The following is a 24458-nucleotide window of genomic DNA, read 5'->3' as shown; positions in this document are numbered from 1 at the left end:
ATGCATGGACCAGTAGGCATGGCCAGGGACGTTACGTGTCCATCACGGCACACTGGGTAAATGTAGTGGATGCAGGGTCCACAGGGGACAGCAAGTTTGGGACAGTTCTGCCTAGCCCACGGTCTAGGAAACAATTGGCTGTAGCCGTTCGCACCCCCTCCTCCTCCTCTTCATCCTCCTGCAGAAGCGAGAGCTCGTCCACAGACCGCAGTCGCACAACCACTCCATCCGCAGCTGCCACTGTTGCACACCAGGTCTCCCATTATGGGGCAGCTACTGGCAAACGTCAGCAGGCTGTATTGGCTATGAAGTGTTTGGGCGACAACAGACACACCGCGGAAGTTCTATCCGAGTTCTTGCAGAAAGAAACGCAGTCGTGGCTGGGCACTGTAGATCTTGAGGCAGGCAAGGTAGTGAGTGATAACGGAAGGAATTTCATGGCTGCCATCTCCCTTTCCCAACTGAAACACATTCCTTGCCTGGCTCACACCTTAAACCTGGTGGTGCAGTGCTTCCTGAAAAGTTATCCGGGGTTATCCGACCTGCTCCTCAAAGTTCGTGGACTTTGCTCACATATCCGCCGTTCGCCCGTACACTCCAGCCGTATGCAGACCTATCAGCGTTCTTTGAACCTTCCCCAGCATCGCCTAATCATAGACGTTGCAACAAGGTGGAACTCAACACTGCACATGCTTCAGAGACTGTGTGAACAGAGGCGGGCTGTTATGTTTTTGTGGGAGGATACACATACACGGGCAGGCAGTAGGATGGCAGACATGGAGTTGTCAGGTGTGCAGTGGTCGAAGATTCAAGACATGTGTCAAGTCCTTCAGTGTTTTGAGGAATGCACACGGCTGGTTAGTGCAGACAACGCCATAATAAGCATGAGCATCCCCCTAATGCGTCTGCTGATGCAAAGTTTGACGCACATAAAGGATCAGGCGTCTGCAGCTGAGGAAGAGGAAAGCCTTGATGACAGTCAGCCATTGTCTGGCCAGGGCAGTGTACAGGACGAGGTAGCGGGCGAAGAGGAGGAGGAGGACGAGGAGGATGATGGGGATGATTATATTTTTAATGAGGAAGCTTTTCCGGGGCCACTGGAAATTGGTGGCGCGGCAAGGCCGGGTTCTGGTTTTTTGAGGGACACAAGTGACGTTGATTTGCCTGAAACTGCCCCTCAACCAAGCACAACCGCAGATTTGAGAACTGGAACTTTGGCCCACATGGCGGATTATGCCTTACGTATCCTCAAAAGGGACACACGCATAACTAAAATGATGAATGATGAAGATTACTGGTTGGCCTGCCTCCTTGATCCTCGCTATAAAGGCAAATTGCAAAATATAATGCCACATGAGAACTTGGAACTAATATTAGCAACCAAACAATCAACTCTTGTTGACCGTTTGCTTCTGGCATTCCCTGCACACAGCGCCCGTGATCGATCTCACACGAGCTGCAGGGGCCAGCAGACCAGAGGAGTTAGAGGGGCAGAAATCAGAAGTGGCGTTGGCCAGAGGGGTTTTCTGACCAGGTTGTGGAGTGATTTTGCTATGACCGCAGACAGGACAGGTACTGCAGCATCAATTCAAAGTGACAGGAGACAACATTTGTCCAGTATGTTTACAAACTATTTTTCATCCCTTATCGATGTTCTCCCTCAACCGTCATTCCCATTTGATTACTGGGCATCAAAATTAGACACCTGGCCAGAATTGGCAGAATATGCATTGCAGGAGCTTGCTTGCCCGGCAGCTAGTGTCCTATCAGAAAGAGTATTCAGTGCTGCAGGTTCAATACTAACAGAAAAAAGGACTCGTCTGGCTACCCAAAATGTAGATGATCTAACCTTCATTAAAATGAACCACAACTGGATTTCGAAATCTTTTGCCCCACCTTGCCCGGCTGACACCTAGCTTTCCTATGAAAAGGTCTTGCCTGTGGACTATTCTGAATGCCTTTTCCAATCTCGTAATTTTCTGCACCTGATTGTCCAGCATACGACATGTTTACACCTCACTAAATGGCCAAACTCCCCACACGGGGCCGTGGTATCGACACTTGGCGACAGCACCCGTGAGAGTGCAGTTTGTCTGAAGAGGTGGGTGAGCCCGCTTTTGGTCGACGGCACTGCCACTGGGTCCCTCCTAGTACAATAAAGTGTCTCTGGCGGTGGTGGTGCGCACCCAACGTCAGACACACCGTTGTAATATGAGGGGCCCTGGGCCTGTACCGCCGGCCACAAGACAGTTTCCCCCCACCCCAGCTCAAACAGTGCTCTACCACTTGCAAAATTATCTCACAGCTCCACCAATGTTTAGTCTATGCGCTGACATCCTTCAATGCCTGCCACTGACAATACCATTGTATTGACATTTTTGTTATGTTAGGCCTTCGATGCCTGTCTGTGGTCACTCCTTCCACTAGGCCTCCACTGACCACACCACTGCTGCCCGTGTACCCCTGGAACCAATTTAAAATTGCCTACAGCCATGTGTTATTATTTTAGGCCTTTGATGCCTGTCTGCGGTCACTCCTTCCACTAGGCCTCCACTGACCACACCACTGCTGCCCGTGTACCCCTGTAACCAATTTAGAATTGCCTACAGCCATGTGTTATTATTTTAGGCCTTCGATGCCTGTCTGCGGTCACTCCTTCCACTAGGCCTCCACTGACCACACCACTGCTGCCCGTGTACCCCTGGAACCAATTTAAAATTGCCTACAGCCATGTGTTATTATTTTAGGCCTTCGATGCCTGTCTGCGGTCACTCCTTCCACTAGGCCTCCACTGACCACACCACTGCTGCCCGTGTACCCCTGGAACCAATTTAAAATTGCCTACAGCCATGTGTGATTATTTTAGGCCTTCGATGCCTGTCTGCGGTCACTCCTTCCACTAGGCCTCCACTGACCACACCACTGCTGCCCGTGTACCCCTGGAACCAATTTAAAATTGCCTACAGCCAGCCCAATTTTTTTATTTTAGGCCTTCGATGCCTGTCTGCGGTCCATTCTTTCAACTACTACTACACTGACCAGGGCACTGCTGCCCGTGTACCCCTGGAACCAATTTAAAATTGCCTACAGCCATGTGTTATTATTTTAGGCCTTCGATGCCTGTCTGTGGTCACTCCTTCCACTAGGCCTCCACTGACCACACCACTGCTGCCCGTGTACCCCTGGAACCAATTTAAAATTGCCTACAGCCATGTGTTATTATTTTAGGCCTTCGATGCCTGTCTGCGGTCACTCCTTCCACTAGGCCTCCACTGACCACACCACTGCTGCCCGTGTACCCCTGGAACCAATTTAAAATTGCCTACAGCCAGCCCAATTTTTTTATTTTAGGCCTTCGATGCCTGTCTGCGGTCCATTCTTTCAACTACTACTACACTGACCAGGGCACTGCTGCCCGTGTACCCCTGGAACCAATTTAAAATTGCCTACAGCCATGTGTTATTATTTTAGGCCTTCGATGCCTGTCTGCGGTCACTCCTTCCACTAGGCCTCCACTGACCACACCACTGCTGCCCGTGTACCCCTCGAACCAATTTAAAATTGCCTACAGCCATGTGTTATTATTTTAGGCCTTCGATGCCTGTCTGCGGTCACTCCTTCCACTAGGCCTCCACTGACCACACCACTGCTGCCCGTGTACCCGTGGAACCAATTTAAAATTGCCTACAGCCATGTGTTATTATTTTAGGCCTTCGATGCCTGTCTGCGGTCACTCCTTCCACTAGGCCTCCACTGACCACACCACTGCTGCCCGTGTACCCCTGTAACCAATTTAGAATTGCCTACAGCCATGTGTTATTATTTTAGGCCTTCGATGCCTGTCTGCGGTCACTCCTTCCACTAGGCCTCCACTGACCACACCACTGCTGCCCGTGTACCCCTGGAACCAATTTAAAATTGCCTACAGCCATGTGTTATTATTTTAGGCCTTCGATGCCTGTCTGCGGTCACTCCTTCCACTAGGACTCCACTGACCACACCACTGCTGCCCGTGTACCCCTGGAACCAATTTAAAATTGCCTACAGCCATGTGTGATTATTTTAGGCCTTCGATGCCTGTCTGCGGTGACTCCTTCCACTAGGCCTCCACTGACCACACCACTGCTGCCCGTGTACCCCTGGAACCAATTTAAAATTGCCTACAGCCAGCCCAATTTTTTTATTTTAGGCCTTCGATGCCTGTCTGCGGTCCATTCTTTCAACTACTACTACACTGACCAGGGCACTGCTGCCCGTGTACCCCTGGAACCAATTTAAAATTGCCTACAGCCATGTGTTATTATTTTAGGCCTTCGATGCCTGTCTGCGGTCACTCCTTCCACTAGGCCTCCACTGACCACACCACTGCTGCCCGTGTACCCCTGGAATCAACATCAGAAAATATAAAAATAAGTATTTTGCTTATAAAAAAGAAAATACTGGAGAGATATCAAATGCAGACATTTTAACATTAAAAACAAACACATACAACAAAAATCTGGTACAGTACTAAAAATGGCCACCAGCTACAATAACTTTCTCCTGCAAGTAGTTAACTGAAAGGTTTTTTCAATTTTAAACACAGATATGGCATCCACCGAGTGTTGTCCTGTCGCGTCTTCTTTATATTATTGCCAAGAAGATGCAAAACAATGAAAATAATAAAATCATTATTTACCAAAAAAATAGAGTAAGTCAAAACCACATTGCAAATAAACATTCATTACAAATAAAGAAGCAGGGCGCGTCCGAGGGTGAGTATATACCTAATAAGAATATAATCACCCTCGGACGCGCCCTGCTTCTTTCCGACAGCCTTCCTTCCTAAGAATCAGCCCTTCCGTGGTGTAGAGAGAGGGTTTGTTACACTCCAAGGTGTTCCCCAGGTTGCCTTTCCTGAGCTTCGATCTTCCGGCTCTCGTTTAGTAGTTGTTGGAAACTACGCTGCATTGGGCCTACAAATTGGGTATGGGGTGTAGAGAGATGGTGTGTTCCACTCCAAGGTGTTCCCCAGGTTGCCTTTCCTGAGCTTCGATCTTCCGGCTCTCGTTTAGTAGTTGTTGGAAACTACGCTGCATTAGGCCTACAAATTGGGTATGGGGTGTAGAGAGATGGTGTGTTCCACTGTAGAGAGATGGTGTGTTCCACTCCAAGGTGTTCCCCAGGTTTCCTCGCCAATGCTTCGATCATCATGCTCTCGTTTAGTAGTTGTTGGAAACTACGCTGCATTAGGCCTACAAATTGGGTATGGGGTGTAGAGAGATGGTGTGTTCCACTCCAAGGTGTTTTCCAGGTTGCCTTTCCTGAGCTTCGATCTTCCGGCTCTCGTTTAGTAGTTCTTGGAAACTACACTGCATTAGGCCTACAAATTGGGTATGGGGTGTAGAGAGATGGTGTGTTCCACTCCAAGGTGTTCCCCAGGTTTCCTCGCCAATGCTTCGATCTTCATGCTCTCGTTTAGTAGTTGTTGGAAACTACACTGCATTAGGCCTACAAATTGGGTATGGGGTGTAGAGAGATGGTGTGTTCCACTCCAAGGTGTTCTCCAGGTTGCCTTTCCTGAGCTTCGATCTTCCGGCTCTCGTTTAGTAGTTCTTGGAAACTACACTGCATTAGGCCTACAAATTGGGTATGGGGTGTAGAGAGATGGTGTGTTCCACTCCAAGGTGTTCTCCAGGTTGCCTTTCCTGAACTTCTATCTTCAGGCTCTCGTTTAGTAGTTCTTGGAAACTACACTGCATTAGGCCTACAAATTGGGTATGGGGTGTAGAGAGATGGTGTGTTCCACTCCAAGGTGTTCTCCAGGTTGCCTTTCCTGAACTTCTATCTTCAGGCTCTCATTAAATTGTGGTTAAACGGAACAACTGCATTTGGCGTACTAGTTGGTTTGGGGCCTACTATCGGTGTCTGCCACTCCTTGCTGTTCTCCTGGTTTCCTGTCCTGAAATTCCGTTTTCAGGCGCTCGTTAAGTAGTTGTTAATGTTAGACTGCATTTTGCCTACTAGTTGGGTTGGGGCCTACTATCGGTGTCTGCCACTCCTTGCTGTTCTCCTCCACTGAACAAAGCTGTGCCGCCTGTTTACTACGGTTGCCAATTTTGAACTGCATTTCGACTACTTACTGATTTGGGCCTACTCTCTGTGTCAGCCTCTCATTCCAGTTGTCCTCCACTGCAATGCCCCCTGGTTATTCCTGTGTTACCAATTTTGAACTGCATTTAGCCAACTTTATTCTTTGGGCCTATATCTGTGTTTCCTCCTCATCCTGCCCATTGCCCAGCCAGTGATAGATGAGTCTGCTGGTACATTGACCCATAACGCAACATTCCCCGTGCACGCTACACAACAACATTGTGACCCTGCTGAAAGTCAGGTTGCTCTTCCCACATACCATACCACCTTACACGGGGACAAAGAGGAAGGTGCAGATGAAAGTGCAGGTTCCTTCATCAGGTGGGGGGAGGAATACTAGTTGGTGACGTCACTGGCACAGGGCCTCTCATAGTACGCAAAAGTGTTGCTGCCAGTGGGAGGCGCCCCCGCCGTGCAAACACACCGCTGTACTTTGAGGGGCCCTGTGCCAGTGCCAATGCCAACGAGTGGGCCCCCCCTGCTTGCTCAGGTTCACAGCACTTGCAAAGTTGAAATACTTACCTCTCCCTGCTCCACTGCCGTGACGTGGTCCAGATTTCCTGGGCCCACTAATTACTTGAACCAGCCCTACCCACCACAACTTTAGCCAAATGACCCCCAATTTCAAATGCCTTCCAATTATTATAAGGTAAATTACGCTTGACAAGCTTCATTAAGAAGAATGGATGGTTTTGACATTAAAATGGGCACTCTAGGTGTTTTCCTGGCCCCCACTCACTGCCGACTATGCTGCCCCATTGACTTGCATTGGGTTTCGTGTTTCGGTCGATCCCGACTTTACGTCATAATCGGCCGATTTCACTCGACCCGACTTTTGAGATAGTCGGGTTTCGCGAAACCCGGCTCGACTCTAAAAAGGTCAAGGTCGCTCAACTCTAGTTGCAGTGTTTTAGAGAAAACATACATTTCAAACCTGGCCGGTGACCATGATACTTGGGTGACTAATCCATGATGACGGTACCCAGTAGCTTGTCCCTTCTCATTCACTTGATTCGCAGGTCTCTCCCAACATGTGTGTATAAGGAAGACTTGTCACTCAAGGGGAGTGGGGCGTGGAGAACCTGGCCTATTGATCTAGCTATCCAAGTGATTTCCCAACCTGTGTTTAACTATTTGCCTTCTTTGAAACATCACAGCATTTCAGAGTAGAGCATATCTGCCTGAAATAATAGAGAGAGTGTCTGATTCATACTGGCCGTGGTTGAGGCAGCACGGATCAGCCCGAGGCTTAGTTTCAGTCCTCTGGTCAGATTAATGGGGGTGTTCATGGCATCTAGACCTGCTCAGACCAACAGGTCACCATTGAGTTTTCATTGAGAAACAGGATTATCCAGATGGGAAAAGAGCTGTAATTTGTTGTATTGATTAGCACTGTAGAGAAGAACATACAGTTAGGTCCATATATATTTGGACAGAGACAACATTTTTCTGATTTTGGTTATAGACATTACCACAATGAATTTTAAACAAAACAATTCAGATGCAGTTGAATTTCAGACTTTCAGCTTTCATTCGAGGGTATTCACATTAAAATTCGATGAAGGGTTTAGGAGTTTCAGATCCTTAACATGTGCCACCCTGTTTTAAAGGGACCAAAAGTAATTGGACAATTGACTCCAAAGCTATTTCATGGAAAGGTGTGGACAATCCCTTCGTTATGTCATTCTCAATTAAGCAGATAAAAGGCCTGGAGTTGATTTGAGGTGTGGTGCTTGCATTTGGAAGGTTTTGCTGTGAAGTAAACATGCGGTCAAATGAGCTCTCCATGTAGGTGAAACAAGCCATCCTTAAAGGGACACTGTCACCTGAATTTGGAGGGAACAATCTTCAGCCATGGAGGCGGGGTTTTTGGGTGTTTTATTCACCCTTTCCTTACCCGCTGGCTGCATACTGGCTGCAAAATTGGATTGAAGTTCATTCTCTGTCCTCCGTAGTACATGCCTGCACAAGGCAATCTTGCCTTGCGCAGGCGTGTACTATGGAGGACAGAGAATGAACTTCAATCCAATATTTTAGCCAGCATGCAGCCAGCAGGTAAGGAAAGGGTGAATCAAACACCCAAAAACCCCGCCTCCATGGCTGAAGATTGTTCCCTCCAAATTCAGGTGACAGTGTCCCTTTAAGCTGCGAAAACAGAAAAAACCCATCTGAGAAATTGCTACAATATTAGGAGTGGCAAAATCTACAGTTTGGTACATCCTGAGAAAGAAAGAAAGCACTGGTGAACTCATCAATGCAAAAAGACCTGGGCGCCCACGGAAGACAACAGTGGTGGATGATCGCAGAATAATCTCCATGGTGAAGAGAAACCACTTTACAACAACCAACCAAGTGAATAGCACTCTCCAGGAGGTAGGCGTATGAATATCCAAATCTACCATAAAGAGAAGACTGCATGAAAGTAAATACAGAGGGTTCACTGCACGGTGCAAGCCACTCATAAGCATCAAGAATAAAAAGGCTAGACTGGACTTTGCTAAAAACATCTAAAAAAGCCAGCAAAGTTCTGGAAGAACTTTCTTTGGACAGATGAAACCAAGATCAACCTCTACCAGAATGATGGAAAGAGAAAAGTATGGTGAAGGCGTGGTACAGCTCATGATCCAAAGCATACCACATTATCTGTAAAACACGGCGGAGGCAGTGTGATGGCTTGGGCATGCATGGCTGCCAGTGGCACTGGGTCACTAGTGTTTATTGATGATGTGACACAGGACAGAAGCAGCCGAATGAATTCTGACATCTTCAGAGCCATTCCTTGTGCTCAGATCCAGCCACATGCAGCCAAACTGATTGGTCGTCGTTTCATACTACAGATGGACAATGACTAGTGTTGAGAGATACCGTCCGATACTTGAAAGTATCGGTATCGGATAGTATCGGCCGATACCCGAAAAATATCGGATATCGCCGATACCGATATCCGATACCAATACAAGTCAATGGGACATCAAGTATCGGAAGGTATTCTCATGGTTCCCAGGGTCTGAAGGAGAGGAAACTCTCCTTCAGGCCCTGGGATCCATAGGGATGTGTAAAATAAAGAATTAAAATAAAAAATATTGATATATTTACCTCTCCGGCGGCCCCTGAACTCAGCGCGGGTAACCGGCAGGCTTCTTTGTTCAAAATCAGCGCTTTTAGGACCTGAGAATCACGTCCCGGCTTCTGATTGGTCGCGGGCCGCCCATGTGACCGCCACGCGACCAATCACAAGCCGCGACGTCACCGCAAGCTATTAGCGCGCTCATTTTTGAAAAATGAGCGCGTTAATGACTTTCAAAGACGTAGCGGCTTGTGATTGGTCGCGGCCACGCGACCAATCACAAGCCGCGACGTCACCGCAAGCTATTAACGCGCTCATTTTTAAAAATGAGCGCGTTAATGACTTTCAAAGATGTAGCGCGTTAATAGCTTGCGGTGACGTCGCGGCTTGTGATTGGTCGCGGCCACGCGACCAATCACAAGCCGCTACGTCTTTGAAAGTCATTAACGCGCTCATTTTTCAAAAATGAGCGCGCTAATAGCTTGCGGTGACGTCGCGGCTTGTGATTGGTCGCGTGGCGGTCACATGGGCGGCCCGCGACCAATCAGAAGCCGGGACGTGATTCTCAGGTCCTAAAAGCGCTGATTTTGAACAACGAAGCCTGCCGGTTACCCGCGCTGAGTCCAGGGGCCGCCGGAGAGGTAAATATATCAATATTTTTTATTTTAATTCTTTATTTTACACATCTCTATGTATCCGATACCGATACCCGATACCACAAAAGTATCGGATCTCGGTATCGGAATTCCGATACCGCAAGTATCGGCCGATACCCGATACTTGCGGTATCGGAATGCTCAACACTAACAATGACCCAAAACATAAAGCCAAAGCAACCCTGGAGTTTATTAAAGCAAAGAAGTGGAATATTCTTGAATGGCCAAGTCAGTCACTTGATCTCAACCCAATTGAGCATGCATTTCACTTGTTAAAGACTAAACTTCAGACAGAAAGGCCCACAAACAAACAGCAACTGAAAACCACCGCAGTGAAGGCCTGGCAGAGCATCAAAAAGGAGGAAACACAGCGTCTGGTGATGTCCATGAGTTCAAGACTTCAGGCAGTCATTGCCAACAAACGGTTTTCAACCAAGTACTAAAAATGAACATTTTATTTAAAATTTTTCAATCTGTCCAATTACTTTTGGTCCCTTTAAAAACAGGGTGGCACATGTTAAAGAGCTGAAACTCCTAATCCCTTCATCCAATTTTAATGTGGATACCCTCAAATGAAAGCTGAAAGTCTGAACTTCAACTGCATCTGAATTGTTTTGTTTAAAATTTATTGTGGTAATGTCTATAACCAAAATTAGAAAAATGTTGTTTCTGTCCAAATATATATGGACCTAACTGTAAGTCTAATCATCTATGTTTGTTTACTCCTACATTGCAATTTCCTCTCCCACAAACTGATTGTGAGCTTTATGGTCCTGTATTATAACTACTGTCCTGTTATTACTTCCATAAACTCTGAAATTACAATGATAATATAGCACACATCATTCCTAGTTACAGAGTTTATGGTATATTTATGTTTGTACTAGATCCAGCGGGTTGGATCTAGTACAAGTAGTGGCTCGGGGGAAGCTTCTTCAGCTCATAAATTTGTCAGTGATATCTTGTATAAAGTGAAGCTCATTAAAGTCATGAACATGAAGATTTGTGAGTATAGACATGTAATTGTTTGCTAGCTAAATATAAATAGGGTGAGGTGAGTTTTGGTGAGAACATCAGGATTAAAATAATTACCTTGAAAATGTGAAATAAATATTATCTCACATCAAGTCTATTTCCTATTTTTAATTATTTTCCTCCACTCTATACAATGCCATTGGAATTTAATACAAATTAAATGAAATACACAAATAATGTTATATTTACGGGAATATTAGTGCTGATATCAAATGAGTCAAAATGTATATAAGTTTAATTTATTTTCTTAGTTGTCTGTCTTTAATTCTTAACTGGGATCTTAAACTCGGCAATAAGAAGTAATTGAAACCCAAAATAATACAGTGATGTTTGCACTTGAATATAGTGTTGCTGGGGATTGTGGTTTTAGTTACTGATGTTAGTTATAATAATAATCTTTATTTTTTTAATAATAATATTTAATTTTTATATAGCGCTAACATATTCCGCAGCGCTTTAGTTTTACACACATTATTATCACTGTCCCCAATGGGGCTCACAATCTAAATTCCCAATCAGTATGTCTTTAGAATGTGGGAGGAAACCGGAGTACCCGGAGGAAACCCACGCAAACATGGGGAGAACATACAAACTCCTTGCAGATGTTGTCCAAGGTGGGATTAGAACCCATGACTCCAGTGCTGCAATGCTAACCACTGTGCCACCGTGCTGCCCAGTTATTGATTTTAGTGTACCTAAGTTAATATCAGTACATAGTGAGCGACAGCTGAAGCCACACCCAGGCACTGACTGAAAGCCAGCTCAGCAGTACAGCAGTACAGAGCCAGCTGTCAGCCAGTGTATGGGTGTGGCTTCAGCTGTTGCTCGCTGTGATGAACCCACACCTTGCCACCCCGCCTGACATCACTATTAAGTCCAAGAGATCACGTGGTATGCTCTCCACACTTGCACCAATATGACGTTCCGCAAGGTCAGCTTTCTACAGATTTACCCAGACACGTCCGGTTCACACGGGCCCAGGAAGGCACAGGGAATGAGAATGTGGCCCACGCAGTCACTGACGTGGCATCACACTCTCTCACAACCCTGACAGGCTGACAGATCCCTTTCACTAGCACCAGTGAAACAGTGCCTGGTAAGCCCAGTAGGACTGCCTCCAGTTCCTCGTTAGATATAAGCCTCGTGCGTTAACGGGATTATATTAAAAAAGTGCTCTCAGTAGGAGAAAAAAAAATAGGAATCTTGTGGGTGTGATACCTTTTAATGACTAACAAAATATAGTGAATGATGTTACAAAGCAAGCTTTTGAGACTGCTAAAAGGTATCACACCCACAAGATTCCTATTTTGTTTGTCCCTCTGAGAGCACTCTAACTTTTTTCTACTGGCTAACAGTACCAAAGTACTTTTTTGGGGGGATTATGGGGATTATATTGGGACAGAAACCAGCCCCAGTAACATGGAAAGTAAAGCCAAGATCACAGACATGTGGATTCATTACTCGAGATAAAAGAGCAACCCAAGGTTAAATTATATATTTAATCACCTTAAGGGCACAATAAACAAAAGAGTACAGTATATACACAATGGTTATACATATACTATGGTCAGCTATGCAAATACAATAGTGGTAGGACAAAGTATGCAGAATATGAAAGTTAGTTACCAGTCAGATGAAAGGCCTGGCTTGTGAGGGAGGGGTTGCTACATGGGAGGCTGGTGGACCCCTCCGTTCCTTGACTTCTTCCCACACGATATGTCATTATGACCTCCCCAGCAATAGGCCATGTTTTACATAAGCATTTAATCCCTTGGGGTCACTCCCTTTCTGCCCCCTGGACTGGACCTAAGTCCCCTCCCTGAGCAGCTAAAAACTCCAAAACCCAAGATAGGTCATAACTCCTTAATGGATGGTCCTAGGGAAGCGGTTTTGATGCCATCAAATACGATCAGGCCCCTGCTACGCGTTGAGCCTAAACACAGATTTGCTACCTGGCTACTACTAGCCTTTCTATGTATCTCCCTATCCTGGGGCTAGAACGGATCCTGGGTCTTGATAGCAGTCGGCTCATTCCAGAGATCTCAAAAATGTAACCAGCGTGCGATAAGTCCATATTCCTTTTATGAAATCCTAGCTGTCTGATCAAAGCAGCTACACTGCATGGACTCCATATTGCAAGCAAGCCTTTTGTCCTGAGATTAGCTGGCTCAAGGTTTGAGGTCTGTCACTCACAGCCTTTTGAGGCTTGACCACCTGCTACAACTGTACAAAAGGAAGAGGTGTTTATAATCCCATGCCAAATAGGATACAAATGAGTGACATGGAATTATATCTCCAATATTCTTCACACTCCCTATGTACTGGGCATTGGTCCACCCTTTTGACTGAAGGCCTGAGGCTGCCAATAGCAATAAGGTTAATTTTCTCGTGATAGCCAAGCTTTCAATGCGGTGACAACATGGCTATAGGACACTATTAACTTGCAGATTGACCCAATATCTGCAGGTTAGTACGCTTTTTTCACATGACAGATTCCTTTTAAGATACAGCTTTCAAACTGAAGACTGAATTAGTCTTATAGCCACCTCTCAGCATAACCTAAAGGCCCTCATATTCAATAAAATAAAGTCGTCAAAACCTGCCGATATAGGCATTATCGGCAGACAGTCCAAGGTCTATGGGGCTTTTCTGACTCTCCTTCCACAGATTCTGTCATGGGGCGAGAAGGGTCTGCCATGTTGGATTTTCGACAGCTGATATTTTTGTTCCCTGGGATATAAAATGCCATCAGAGGAGTCAGACTTCAGCTCTCTCATAGAGAACACAGGAGTGCTCCGCTTGGCTGATGAAAACTAGTTGGAGGATATAGCTCTAGGGTGAACGATCATTTGACCTACAGCTATCTAATGTGTATGGGGGCTTTAGACTTCAATGCTTTAGGCTGACACTAGATTTTTTCTGGCTGTGTATAACCATAGGTTGACTAGGAAGTCAACATAAAGAGTATTGATTTTCAATGCAGCAAATGCAGAAGGATTCAATTGCAAATCGACTAAACCATCATTAAGAAAAATATAGTTATGAACAGATATAGTAAGAAAAAGGCATTTCCTAATTAGATGAAATCAAAATTAAAGAATGTTGTATGAAATTGGAAAAATATCTGCTTTTCTTCCATACACATTCAGGTGATGGGCTTCAAGCCAGCTTAAAGGAGTATTTCCATTTAATAAAATTATGGGCTTTTTTAGGATATACATTACTATCACTTTGTGACTTATCAGATAGCATCTGGGACTCCAGCTGAGAACTATGTGTGCAGAGGGCTAATTTTCTAATCTCAAGCAACCCCTTTAAACTGGTGTATATATCGCATTTAGTGATGAGCGAGTGTGCTCGTTACTCGAGATTTCCGAGCATGCTTGGGTGTTTTCCGAGTATCTTGGGCGTGCTCGTAGATTATGTTTGTGTCCCCGCAGCTGCATGATTTGCAGCTGCTAGACAGTCTGAATACATGGGGGATTCCCTAACATACAGGCAATCTCTGCATGTGTTCAGGCTGTCTAACAGCCGCAAATCTTGCAGCTGCGGGGACACAAACATAATCTATGAGCACGCCCATGATACTTGGAGAACACCCTCTCATGAACGTTTTTCTCTCTAAATCTGTGTATATGTGTATGTACTATGGTGTCAGAGTATTAATATACTCAAGTAACACCCTCTTCTACGGTATCCTGGTCTGTTCTGCTCCTCGTCTCAGTGACGTCACAGCTCTTTCTGAGTCACACTGCACTCAATGTGTGAGCCGGAGGTTTCTTTTACAATGTAAGCCTACAAAGGCTCGTTCTGAACCTTGCTCTGACACTTCATAGACTTACATTGTAAAAGCCACTTCCAGGTCACGCATAGCGCCGCGTGATCCAGAGAGTCTGCAGAGCGCTGACGTCACTGAAAAGAGGAGCGGTGGATCCTGGATTGAGCAGCGGAAGGTGAGACTATTAACACACTGACACTAGAGTACTGTACATGCACATATACACACACTTTTAGTAAAAGTAAAAGTTCACGGGAGGGCTTCATTAAATCACCAAAACACAAAACCAACAATTTTAAGACAAATATTCAAACCTCAGTTTATTAAAGGGAACCGGTCAACTTGTCATGCTGTCAAAACTGAGGGCAGCATGAATCGCAGCATAGCTGAATAATAGGCTTTAGAGATCTGGCTGATTACCATAACTGGTGATTATTCTAGTCCAAACAAATGAACAAAGTTTATAATGAGAGACCTGTCAATCACCTCTAGCAGCATTGGGAAAAACCAGCCAGGCGCCAGGCATAGCACCGGACTAGTCTAATCTCTGGCTTGATCCCCGGATGTATGTTTAAAATGAACCTGACAGTTGTTACATACCCTATCCCCTATCCTATGCAGCATGTATCAGACCCTGGTTAATTGTACACCTATAGGCAGAGACCTGTCACTCCAAAGCATCGGGCGGGAGAATCTACCGGGGACCCGCCTATCTGACTAGTCGCTCGCTCCCCTGTGGCTCTTAATGTACATAACCATGGAGTATTTCAAAGTATTTCCGTCTGCGATCGTGCCGTCAGGCTGTGATTCATGCAGAGCTCGGCTAGGGTAGCGCGAATCACTTGACAGGTTCCCTTGAAGTCACTTTGTTTTTCAGTAACATTACGGCTATCTGTACATCACTACGTATTCCCCGATCGTGCATTTCTGCGAGTCTGATCATGCATTCACAGCAAATGCTCAGGGCACTATCGATGCAGCAGAGCTGAACTTGGTTATAGCTTTCAGCGTTTTAGTTAGAATATTTAGTAAAATTAACAACAAAACAGGTGACGAATCATAAACTCAGGCTGATGAAGTAGTTGGATACAACCAGTATATGAATCAGCGGCAGCAGGTGCGGTGTGATAACACCATGGTATATACTAATTGTGTCACTACAATGTATCTCTGGTCATGTAAACGTTTCCCATTTCCTACTTTACAATAAAACACGACACTCCCATGAATGTAATAATAACCTCTCTTCATTTAAAGCATAAATTCTCTAAATGTAGTCTCCAAACTGTTAACCATTTCCATCCTGGGACCTAACCAGGTGCATATAGCTGGCATGTAGGCGATGAACATCGGTCCTTATCTATTAATATTCAGTATATTCATTAGATCGCTATACATTGGCGCGCCCTTCTCGGAGACACAGCTGCACAGCAGCCACATAGTGAGCGGGACCAATCCAGAAGGGTTTAATTACAGTTTATAGTTGGCATGTGACCTTTCCAGTGTGGTATCCCCCTCACTCCTCCGCTGGCACCATCTCCCCTCATCCCCAGACACCTGCCTCCTCTTCTTCACACTTTCCTTCTTCTAATACTCTCTCACCTCGGAGACATCTCCATTGTCACTTTATGTCCCAGGTGGCTTCCCTGCCATCCCTCCGGCTCATACAGCCCATCTTTTTATAGATGTGACCCACACCATCCAGTTCTGGTAGCCAGCCTCCCCCATGTCTCTGATACAGATCACAGGATTGAGCCCCTCACCTGCTCTGCTGCCTCGGGGTCCAGATGTGGCTCCAGAAGTGGAACAGTGAACTGAATCTTTCTGGGACTGTTGGGCTCCATCCTGTGTGTCCTGCCTTATCCCAGGGTCAGTCAGCTCTCTGCAAGGATCTGCTGCTGCTCAGCTCTTGCTTTCTGAGGTTACAAGGATTTTGCCAGCCCCTTATCTCCTCCTGTCTGCACTCTCAGAGCAGGGAGGAGGATGGGCTGAGCATAAGCAGCCAGTATTCCCCAGCTCCCCCTCCCCACCATACACAACCATCATAGGTCCACACACATGGCTCTGGAGTAGAAGCTTCTGCCGCTATATAAACACCTATAGCCAGTGTATACATGGTCTCCTTTCCTATTATATATTGTCTCCGTTCCTATTATAGATTGTCTCCGTTCCTATTGAATAAGCTTAAAAGATATTAAAAGTTTCTCAAAAGATTATTTCCTTCAGGTAAAGCCGTCTGCCCTGATTATACTTATTTCTTGGATGCTCCTGCTCTCCCATTTCATTTTTCCACCTGTCATGTGCTACTTATCTAATCGCTTCTCTTTTTGCTCATCTCAACTCCCTTTTCCTCCTGCTAATTAATGTTCCCTTTTTCAGACATGTACAATATTCCTACACTAGTTAATTCCTCCAAAAATAGCGTAGGCATAGAAGGTGCATGGTACAGTAGATGGGGGCACTGTTACAGGTTTTATGCTTGGTCTCGGTAGGTTTATGTTATTTTTCTGATCCCTCACTATTATTTACACCACCTAATGGTAAAAAAGAAATATGTTGGGATGAGAACATAAGGCACCCAAACTCTTACAATCTCATAAAGCGTATTACTAGCATGCCACCACTTTACCATCAGGGGCACTTCCTGAGAAATGAGGGGTAACGATGACGATGTAGCAATTCTTCACTCTCACAGATTTTCACCTCCACAATCTCTTCATGTGAATGGGCCGTATAGGATATTAGACTACACCAGGGCTGTATCATAATCATTCTCGGGATTAGGGTGGGTCCCAGAGGTCAGTTCCCCCCACTATTTGTAGAATGATAATGGCACATCATGGAGAACCCCTAGAAAAAAAACCTTTAAAGTAGTTTAGCTTTACATTTTACATATGTTTTCATGGATCTTAATATTTTCTTTGCTACTATACAAACTGGGTTATGTATGAAAACTATGATTAGAAGGACCTGTTGGCTCTCCTATTACTTGTAAACCTGGTGAGAACATGCATACATATTCAGTTGTGCTCAAAAGTTTACATACCCCGGCAGAATTTTTGCTTTCTTGGCCTTTTTTTCAGAGAATATGAATGAAAACACCAAAACTTTTTCTCCACTCATGGTTAGTGGTTGGGTGAAGCCATTTATTGTCAAACTGCTGTGCTTTCTCTTTTTAAATCATAATAATGACAGCCAAAAACATCCAAATGACCCTGATCAAAAGTTTACATACCCCAATTTTTAATACCTTGTATTGCCCCCTTTTACATCAATGACAGCTTGAAGTCTTTTGTGTAGTTGTGGATGAGGTTCTTTACTTTTTCAGATGGTAAAGCTGCCCACTGTTGTTGGCAAAAAGCCTCCAGTTCCTGTTAATTCCTGGGATTTCTAGCATGAACTGCGCCCTTGAGATCTCCCCAGACTGGCTCAATGATATTAAGGTCAGGAGACTTAGATGGCCACTCCAGAACCTTCACTTAGTTATGTTGTAGCTAGTGTTGAGCATTCCGATACTGCAAGTATCGGGTATCGGCCGATACTTGCGGTATCGGAATTCCGATACCAAGTTCCGATACTTTTGTGGTATCGGGAATCGGTATCGGATCCATAGTGATGTGTAAAATAAAGAATTAAAATAAAAAATATTGATATATTCACCTCTCCGGCGGCCCCTGGACATCACCGCTGGTAACTGGCAGGCTTCTTTGTTTAAAATGAGCGTGTTTAGGACCTGAGAATGACATAGCGGCTTCTGATTGGTCGCGTGCCGCTCATGTGACCGCCACGCGACCAATCACAAGCCGCGACGTCATTCTCAGGCACTAGACTCCTCATTCTAGGAATTTAGGACCGGCGAATGACGTGGCGGCTTCTGATTGGTAGCGTGGCGGTCACATGAGCGGCACGCGACCAATCAGAAGCTGCGACATCATTCTCAGGTCCTAAACGCGCTCATTTTAAACAAAGAAGCCTGCCGGTTACCCGCTGTGATGTCCAGGGGCCGCCGGAGAGGTGAATATATCAATATTTTTTATTTTAATTATTTATTTTACACATTAATATGGATCCCAGGGCCTGAAGGAGAGTTTCCTCTCCTTCAGACCCTGGGAACCATTAGGATACCTTCCGATACTTGGTGTCCCATTGACTTGTATTGGTATCGGATATCGGTATCGGCGATATCCAATACTTTTCAGGTATCGGCCGATACTATACGATACCGATACTTTCAAGTATCGGACGGTATCGCTCAACACTAGTTGTAGCCAATGACAGGTCGACTTGGCCTTGTATTTTGGATCATTGTCATGTTGGAACGTCCAAGTACGTCGCATGCGCAGCTTCCGGGCTGATGATTGCAAATTTGCCTCCAGTATTTGCTGATAACGTGCTGCATTCATCTTTCCTTCAACTTTGACCAAGTTTCCTGTGCCATTGTAGCTCACACATCCCCAAAACCTCAGCAATCCACCATCGTGCTTTACAGTAGGAATGGTGTCACTTTCATCATCTGCCTTGTTGAGCTCTCTCCAAATGTAACATTTATGGTTGTGGCTAAAAAGTTAAATTTTGGTCTCATCACTCCAAATTACCTTGTTCCAGAAGTTTTGAGGCTTGTCTCTGTGCTGTTTTGCATATTGTATGCAGGGCCGCCATCAGGGCACTACAGCCGTGACTGGCGTATGGGGCCCGGTGAGCAGAGGGGGCCCGCATCGGGCCCCCTCTTACCTGCTCACCGGGCCCCTACCGGCAGCCGCAGGCTGAACCGGGCCCTTAACGGCAGGCGGTGCTACAGCTGTTTAACGCTATTGACGTGCGGGCCCGCGCGTCAATAGTTAACAGCCGTCAGCCGCAGAGTGCAGGTCGCCGGCGTCTGACGTCATTGTCAGTCGCCGGCGAGTGCACGCTGCAGCTGCGTGGAGAGAGCAGGAGCGCGGCGGCAGGTAAGCAGAACTTTTTTTTTTTTATTGAGAGCGGCGATCCGGGGTGGGGGCCGGGGGCACAGGGGGGGCAGAAAGCTGGACACAGGGGGGGCCCGGGGCAGAAAGCTGGACACAGGGGGGGCAGAAAGCTGAACACAAGGGGGGCAGAAAGCTGGACACAGGGGGGGCCCGGGGCAGAAAGCTGAACACAGGGGGGGCAGAAAGCTGGACACAGGGGGGGCCCGGGGCAGAAAGCTGGACACAGGGGGGGCAGAAAGCTGGACACAGGGGGGGGGCAGAAAGCTAGACACAGGGGGGGGGCAGAAAGCTGGACACAGGGGGGGGCAGAAAGCTGGACACGGGGGGGGGGGGCAGAAAGCTGGACACAGGGGGGGCCCAGGGCAGTAAAGCTGGACACAGGGGGGCAGAAAGCTGGACACGGGGGGGGTGGGGCAGAAAGCTGGACACGGGGGGGGGGCAGAAAGCTGGACACAGGGGGAGCAGAAAGCTGGACACAGGGGGGGGCAGAAAAGCTGGACACAGGGGGGGCCCAGGGCAGTAAAGCTGGACACGGGAGGGGGGGCAGAAAGCTGGACACAGGGGGGGGCAGAAAGCTGGACACGGGGGGGGGGGGGCAGAAAGCTGGACACAGGGGGGGGCAGAAAGCTGGACACAGGGGGGCCCAGGGCAGTAAAGCTGGACACAGGGGGGGCAGAAAGCTGGACACAGGGGGGGCCCAGGGCAGTAAAGCTGGACACAGGGGGGCAGAAAGCTGGACACAGGGGGGGGGCAGAAAGCTGGACACAGGGGGGGCCCAGGGCAGTAAAGCTGGATACAGTGGGGGCAGAAAGCTGGACACAGGTGGGGCCCAGGGCAGAAAAGCTGGACACAGGGGGGCAGAAAGCTGGACACAGGGGGGGCAGAAAGCTGGACACGGGGGGGGCAGAAAGCTGGACACAGGGGGGGCCCAGGGCAGTAAAGCTGGACACAGGGGGGGCAGAAAGCTGGACACAGGGGGGGCAGAAAGCTGGACACAGGGGGGGGGCAGAAAGCTGGACACAGGGGGGGCAGGGCAGTAAAGCTGGACACAGGGGGGGCAGAAAGCTGGACACAGGGGGGGCAGAAAGCTGGACACAGGGGGGGGCAGGGCAGTAAAGTTGGACACAGGGGGGGCAGAAAGCTGGACACGGGGGGGGGAGAAAGCTGGACAAAAGCTGGACACAGGGGGGGCCCAGGGCAGTAAAGCTGGACACAGGGGGGGCAGAAAGCTGGACACAAGGGGGAGGGGCAGAAAGCTGGACACAGTGGGCCAGAATGCTGGACACAGGGGGGGGCAGAATGCTGGACACAGTGGGGCAGAAATGCTGGACACACAGTGGGGCAGAAATGCTGGACACACAGTGGGGCAGAATGCTGGACACACAGTGGGGCAGAATGCTGGACACACAGTGGGGCAGAATGCTGGACACACAGTGGGGCAGAAATGCTGGACACACAGTGGAGCAGAAATGCTGGACACACAGTGGGGCAGAATGCTGGACACACAGTGGGGCAGAAATGCTGGACACACAGTGGGGCAGAATGCTGGACACAGTGGGGCAGAATGCTGGACACAGGGGGGGGCAGAATGCTGGACACAGTAGGGCAGAAATGCTGGACACACAGTGGGGCAGAATGCTGGACACACAGTGGGGCAGAATGCTGGACACACAGTGGGGTAGAATGCTGGACACACAGTGGAGCAGAAATGCTGGACACAGTGGGGCAGAAATGCTGGACACAGTGGGGCAGAATGCTGGACACACAGTGGGGCAGAATGCTGGACACACAGTGGGGCAGAAATACTGGACACACTGGGGCAGAAATGCTGGACATACAGTGGGGCAGAAATGCTGGACACAGTGGGGCAGAAATGCTGGACACACAGTGGGGCAGAATGCTGGACACACAGTGGGCAGAAATGCTGGACACAGTGGGCAGAAATGCTGGACACAGTGGGGCAGAAATGCTGGACACAGTGGGGCAGAAATGCTGGACACAGTGGGGCAGAAATGCTGGACACAGTGGGGCAGAAATGCTGGACACAGTGGGGCAGAAATGCTGGACACAGTGGGGCAGAATGCTGGACACAGTGGGGCAGAAATGCTGGACACAGTGGGACAGAAATGCTGGACACAGTGACAGGGGCAGAATGCTGGACACAGTGACAGGGGCAGAATGCTGGACACAGTGACAGGGGCAGAATGCTGGACACAGTGACAGGGGCAGAATGCTGGACACAGTGACAGGGGCAGAATGCTGGACACAGTGACAGGGGCAGAATGCTGGACACAGTGACAGGGGCAGAATGCTGGACACAGGGGCAGACTGTGAGACCCGGGGGCAGAATGCTGGACATTGGGGCAGAATGCTGGACATTGGGGCAGAATGCGAGACACCGGGCAGAATGGAGATACGGGGCATGATTGGAGACACGGGGCAGGATGAAAGACATGGGGGCATGACTGGAGACAGATGGGGGAGGATTGGAGACAGATGGGGCAGAATGGAGACTCAGGGGGCATAATTGGAGACAAGTGGCAGAATTGCAGACACAGGGGCATGGTTGGAGACATAGGGGGCAGAATGGAGACATGGGGCATGATTGGAGACACTGGGGGCAGAATTGGAGACAGATCGTGCAGGATCATGGGGCAGGATGGATATGATGGAGACAGTCAGATGGGGTCGGATGGAGAGATCACATGGGGCGATCATATGGGGCAGGATGGGGAGATCATATGGGGCAGAATGGATACTCATGAAGGCAGGATGGGAGAACATATGGCTGACGCCAGGAATGAGACACACGGTGGCCAGGATGGGGAATATTATTACCATAGGGGCTAATTTAGGGATATTATTACTGCAGTGATGTATTTTTTATTTTTTGAGTATACTGTTTTAAATGAGGGGGCGGTCCTGTTACTGTATAGAGTGATACTATGTTGCCTCTTTTTCTTCATGTGGTGTAATGTAGAAGTTGTGAAAAATTAAGTAATGTATTCTACAAGCGGAGCTTGAGATAACTGTGTTATTTCCTGCAGAGACGAGTCCTGGCTGGATGAAATGATGGTGGTCTGTGCTGGATGAAAGATGAAGGACTTCACCTAGAGACATCACTGGTGAGGCAGTGTGTTACCTATACACTGACACTATACACTGTATACTATATACAGAGCTCCTGTGTATAATTTCACTAGTGATCACTGTATTATCTGTACACAGACACTGCATACTAAGTACAGATCTCCTGTGTATAATGGCACTTATGGTGATAGTATGGTGCTTTTTTTTAATTACTGATCAGAATTGTAGTATTCGGTCACTTTGTGGTGGTAATATGTGGTCTGGTCATGGTGTTGTGGTATTTGTTCCTTGTATGTGATATTATTCGCTCACTGTGGTGGTAATATGTGGTCTGGACATGGTGTTGTGGTATTTGTTCCTTGTATGTGATATTATTGGTCATTTTAAACATTGAAAAATAAATAAAAATATACCTAAATTGTATTGCATATTTTAACAAATATTTAATAGGTTACAGTAGAGTAGGGCCCGGCCAAAAGTGTCTACCGTGTTATGGTGGCGGCTTAAAAAATCTTTTGGCCAAAACAAAAGCTGCTGGCTATATGTGTGATCTGGTGATGGGAACTGTTAATGTGTGATAGGTGAGAAGTGGAGTTTTTCCAAGAGAGAGCGGTGGGACTGTGGACAGTTCGAGGGGTGGAGCGTGGAGGCGGGGCTGGGGTGGAGCATGGGCGGAGTCTCAAGGGGGCCCCGAAAATTTTGCCAGTATGGGGCCCCGAAATTTCTAGTGGCAGCCCTGATTGTATGCAAGATACTTTGTGGCATTTGTGCAGTAAGGCTATGTGAACACGTTGCAGATTTACTGCAGATCCGCAGTATTTTTTCTTGCAGAAATGCTGCAGAACCGCAAGTGATTTACAGTACAATGTAAATCAATAGGAAAGAAAAATACTGTGCACATGGTGCAGAAAATTCCTCACGGAATCCGGATGGATTAACCCCTTGATCCCATATGACATACTATCCCGTCAAGGTGGGGTGGGCCTTAATTCCCACCGACGGAATAGTATGTCATAGCGATCGGCCGCGCTCACGGGGGGAGCGCGGCCAATCGCGGCCGGGTGTCAGCTGCCTATCGCAGCTGACATCAGGCACTATGTGCCAGGAGCGGTCACGGACCGCTCCCGGCACATTAACCCCCGGCACACCGCGATCAAACATGATTGGGGCTGGGGTTAAGGCTAGGGTTAGGGTTGGGGCTAGGGTTAGGGCTAGGGCTAGGGTTAGGGTTGGGGCTAGGGTTAGGGTTGGGGTTAGGGTTGGGGCTAAAGTTAGGGTTGGGGCTAAAGTTAGGGTTAGGGTTGCGGCTAAAGTTAGGGTGAGGGTTGGGGCTAAAGTTAGGGTTAGGGTTTGGATTATATTTACGGTTGGGATTAGAGTTGGGATTAGAATTAGGGGTGTGTCAGGGTTAGGGGTGTGGTTAGGGTTACCGTTAGGATTAGGTTAGGGGTGTTGTTGGATTAGGGTTTCAGGTAGAATTGGGGAGTTTCCACTGTTCAGGCACATCAGGGGCTCTCCAAACGGGACATGGCGTCCGATCTCAATTCCAGCCAATTCTGCATTGAAAAAGTGCTCCTTCCCTTCCGAGCTCTCCGGTGCACCCAAACAGGGGTTTACCCCAACATATGGGGTATCAGCGTACTCAGGACAAATTGGACAACAACTTTTTGGGTCCAAGTTCTCTTGTTATCCTTGGGAAAATAAAAATGTAGGGGGCTAAAAATCATTTTTGTGGG

General features: G+C 47.4%; 1 protein-coding gene across 3 annotated transcripts in view; it reads right to left on the bottom strand.

The window, feature by feature from the left end:
- Positions 1 to 24458, bottom strand: part of PPP1R1A (protein phosphatase 1 regulatory inhibitor subunit 1A) — a 478692-nt gene that overhangs the window by 258806 nt on the left and 195428 nt on the right. The window contains exon 1 of one of the 3 annotated variants that reach the window (XM_069758698.1): positions 16432 to 16773. The exons of the other annotated variants lie outside the window; for them this stretch is intronic. Coding sequence (XP_069614799.1) covers positions 16432 to 16512 — 81 coding nt within the window. The 5' untranslated portion in view covers positions 16513 to 16773. Of the gene's footprint in view, positions 1 to 16431; positions 16774 to 24458 lie in introns of those variants that run through there. 3 annotated transcript variants of the gene reach the window in all.

The sequence above is a fragment of the Ranitomeya imitator genome, chromosome 3, assembly GCF_032444005.1.
Source record: "Ranitomeya imitator isolate aRanImi1 chromosome 3, aRanImi1.pri, whole genome shotgun sequence".
Lineage (NCBI taxonomy): Eukaryota > Metazoa > Chordata > Amphibia > Anura > Dendrobatidae > Ranitomeya > Ranitomeya imitator.
The sequence above is the reverse complement of the archived record's forward strand: the minus strand, read 5'-3'. Positions and strand labels throughout refer to the sequence as shown.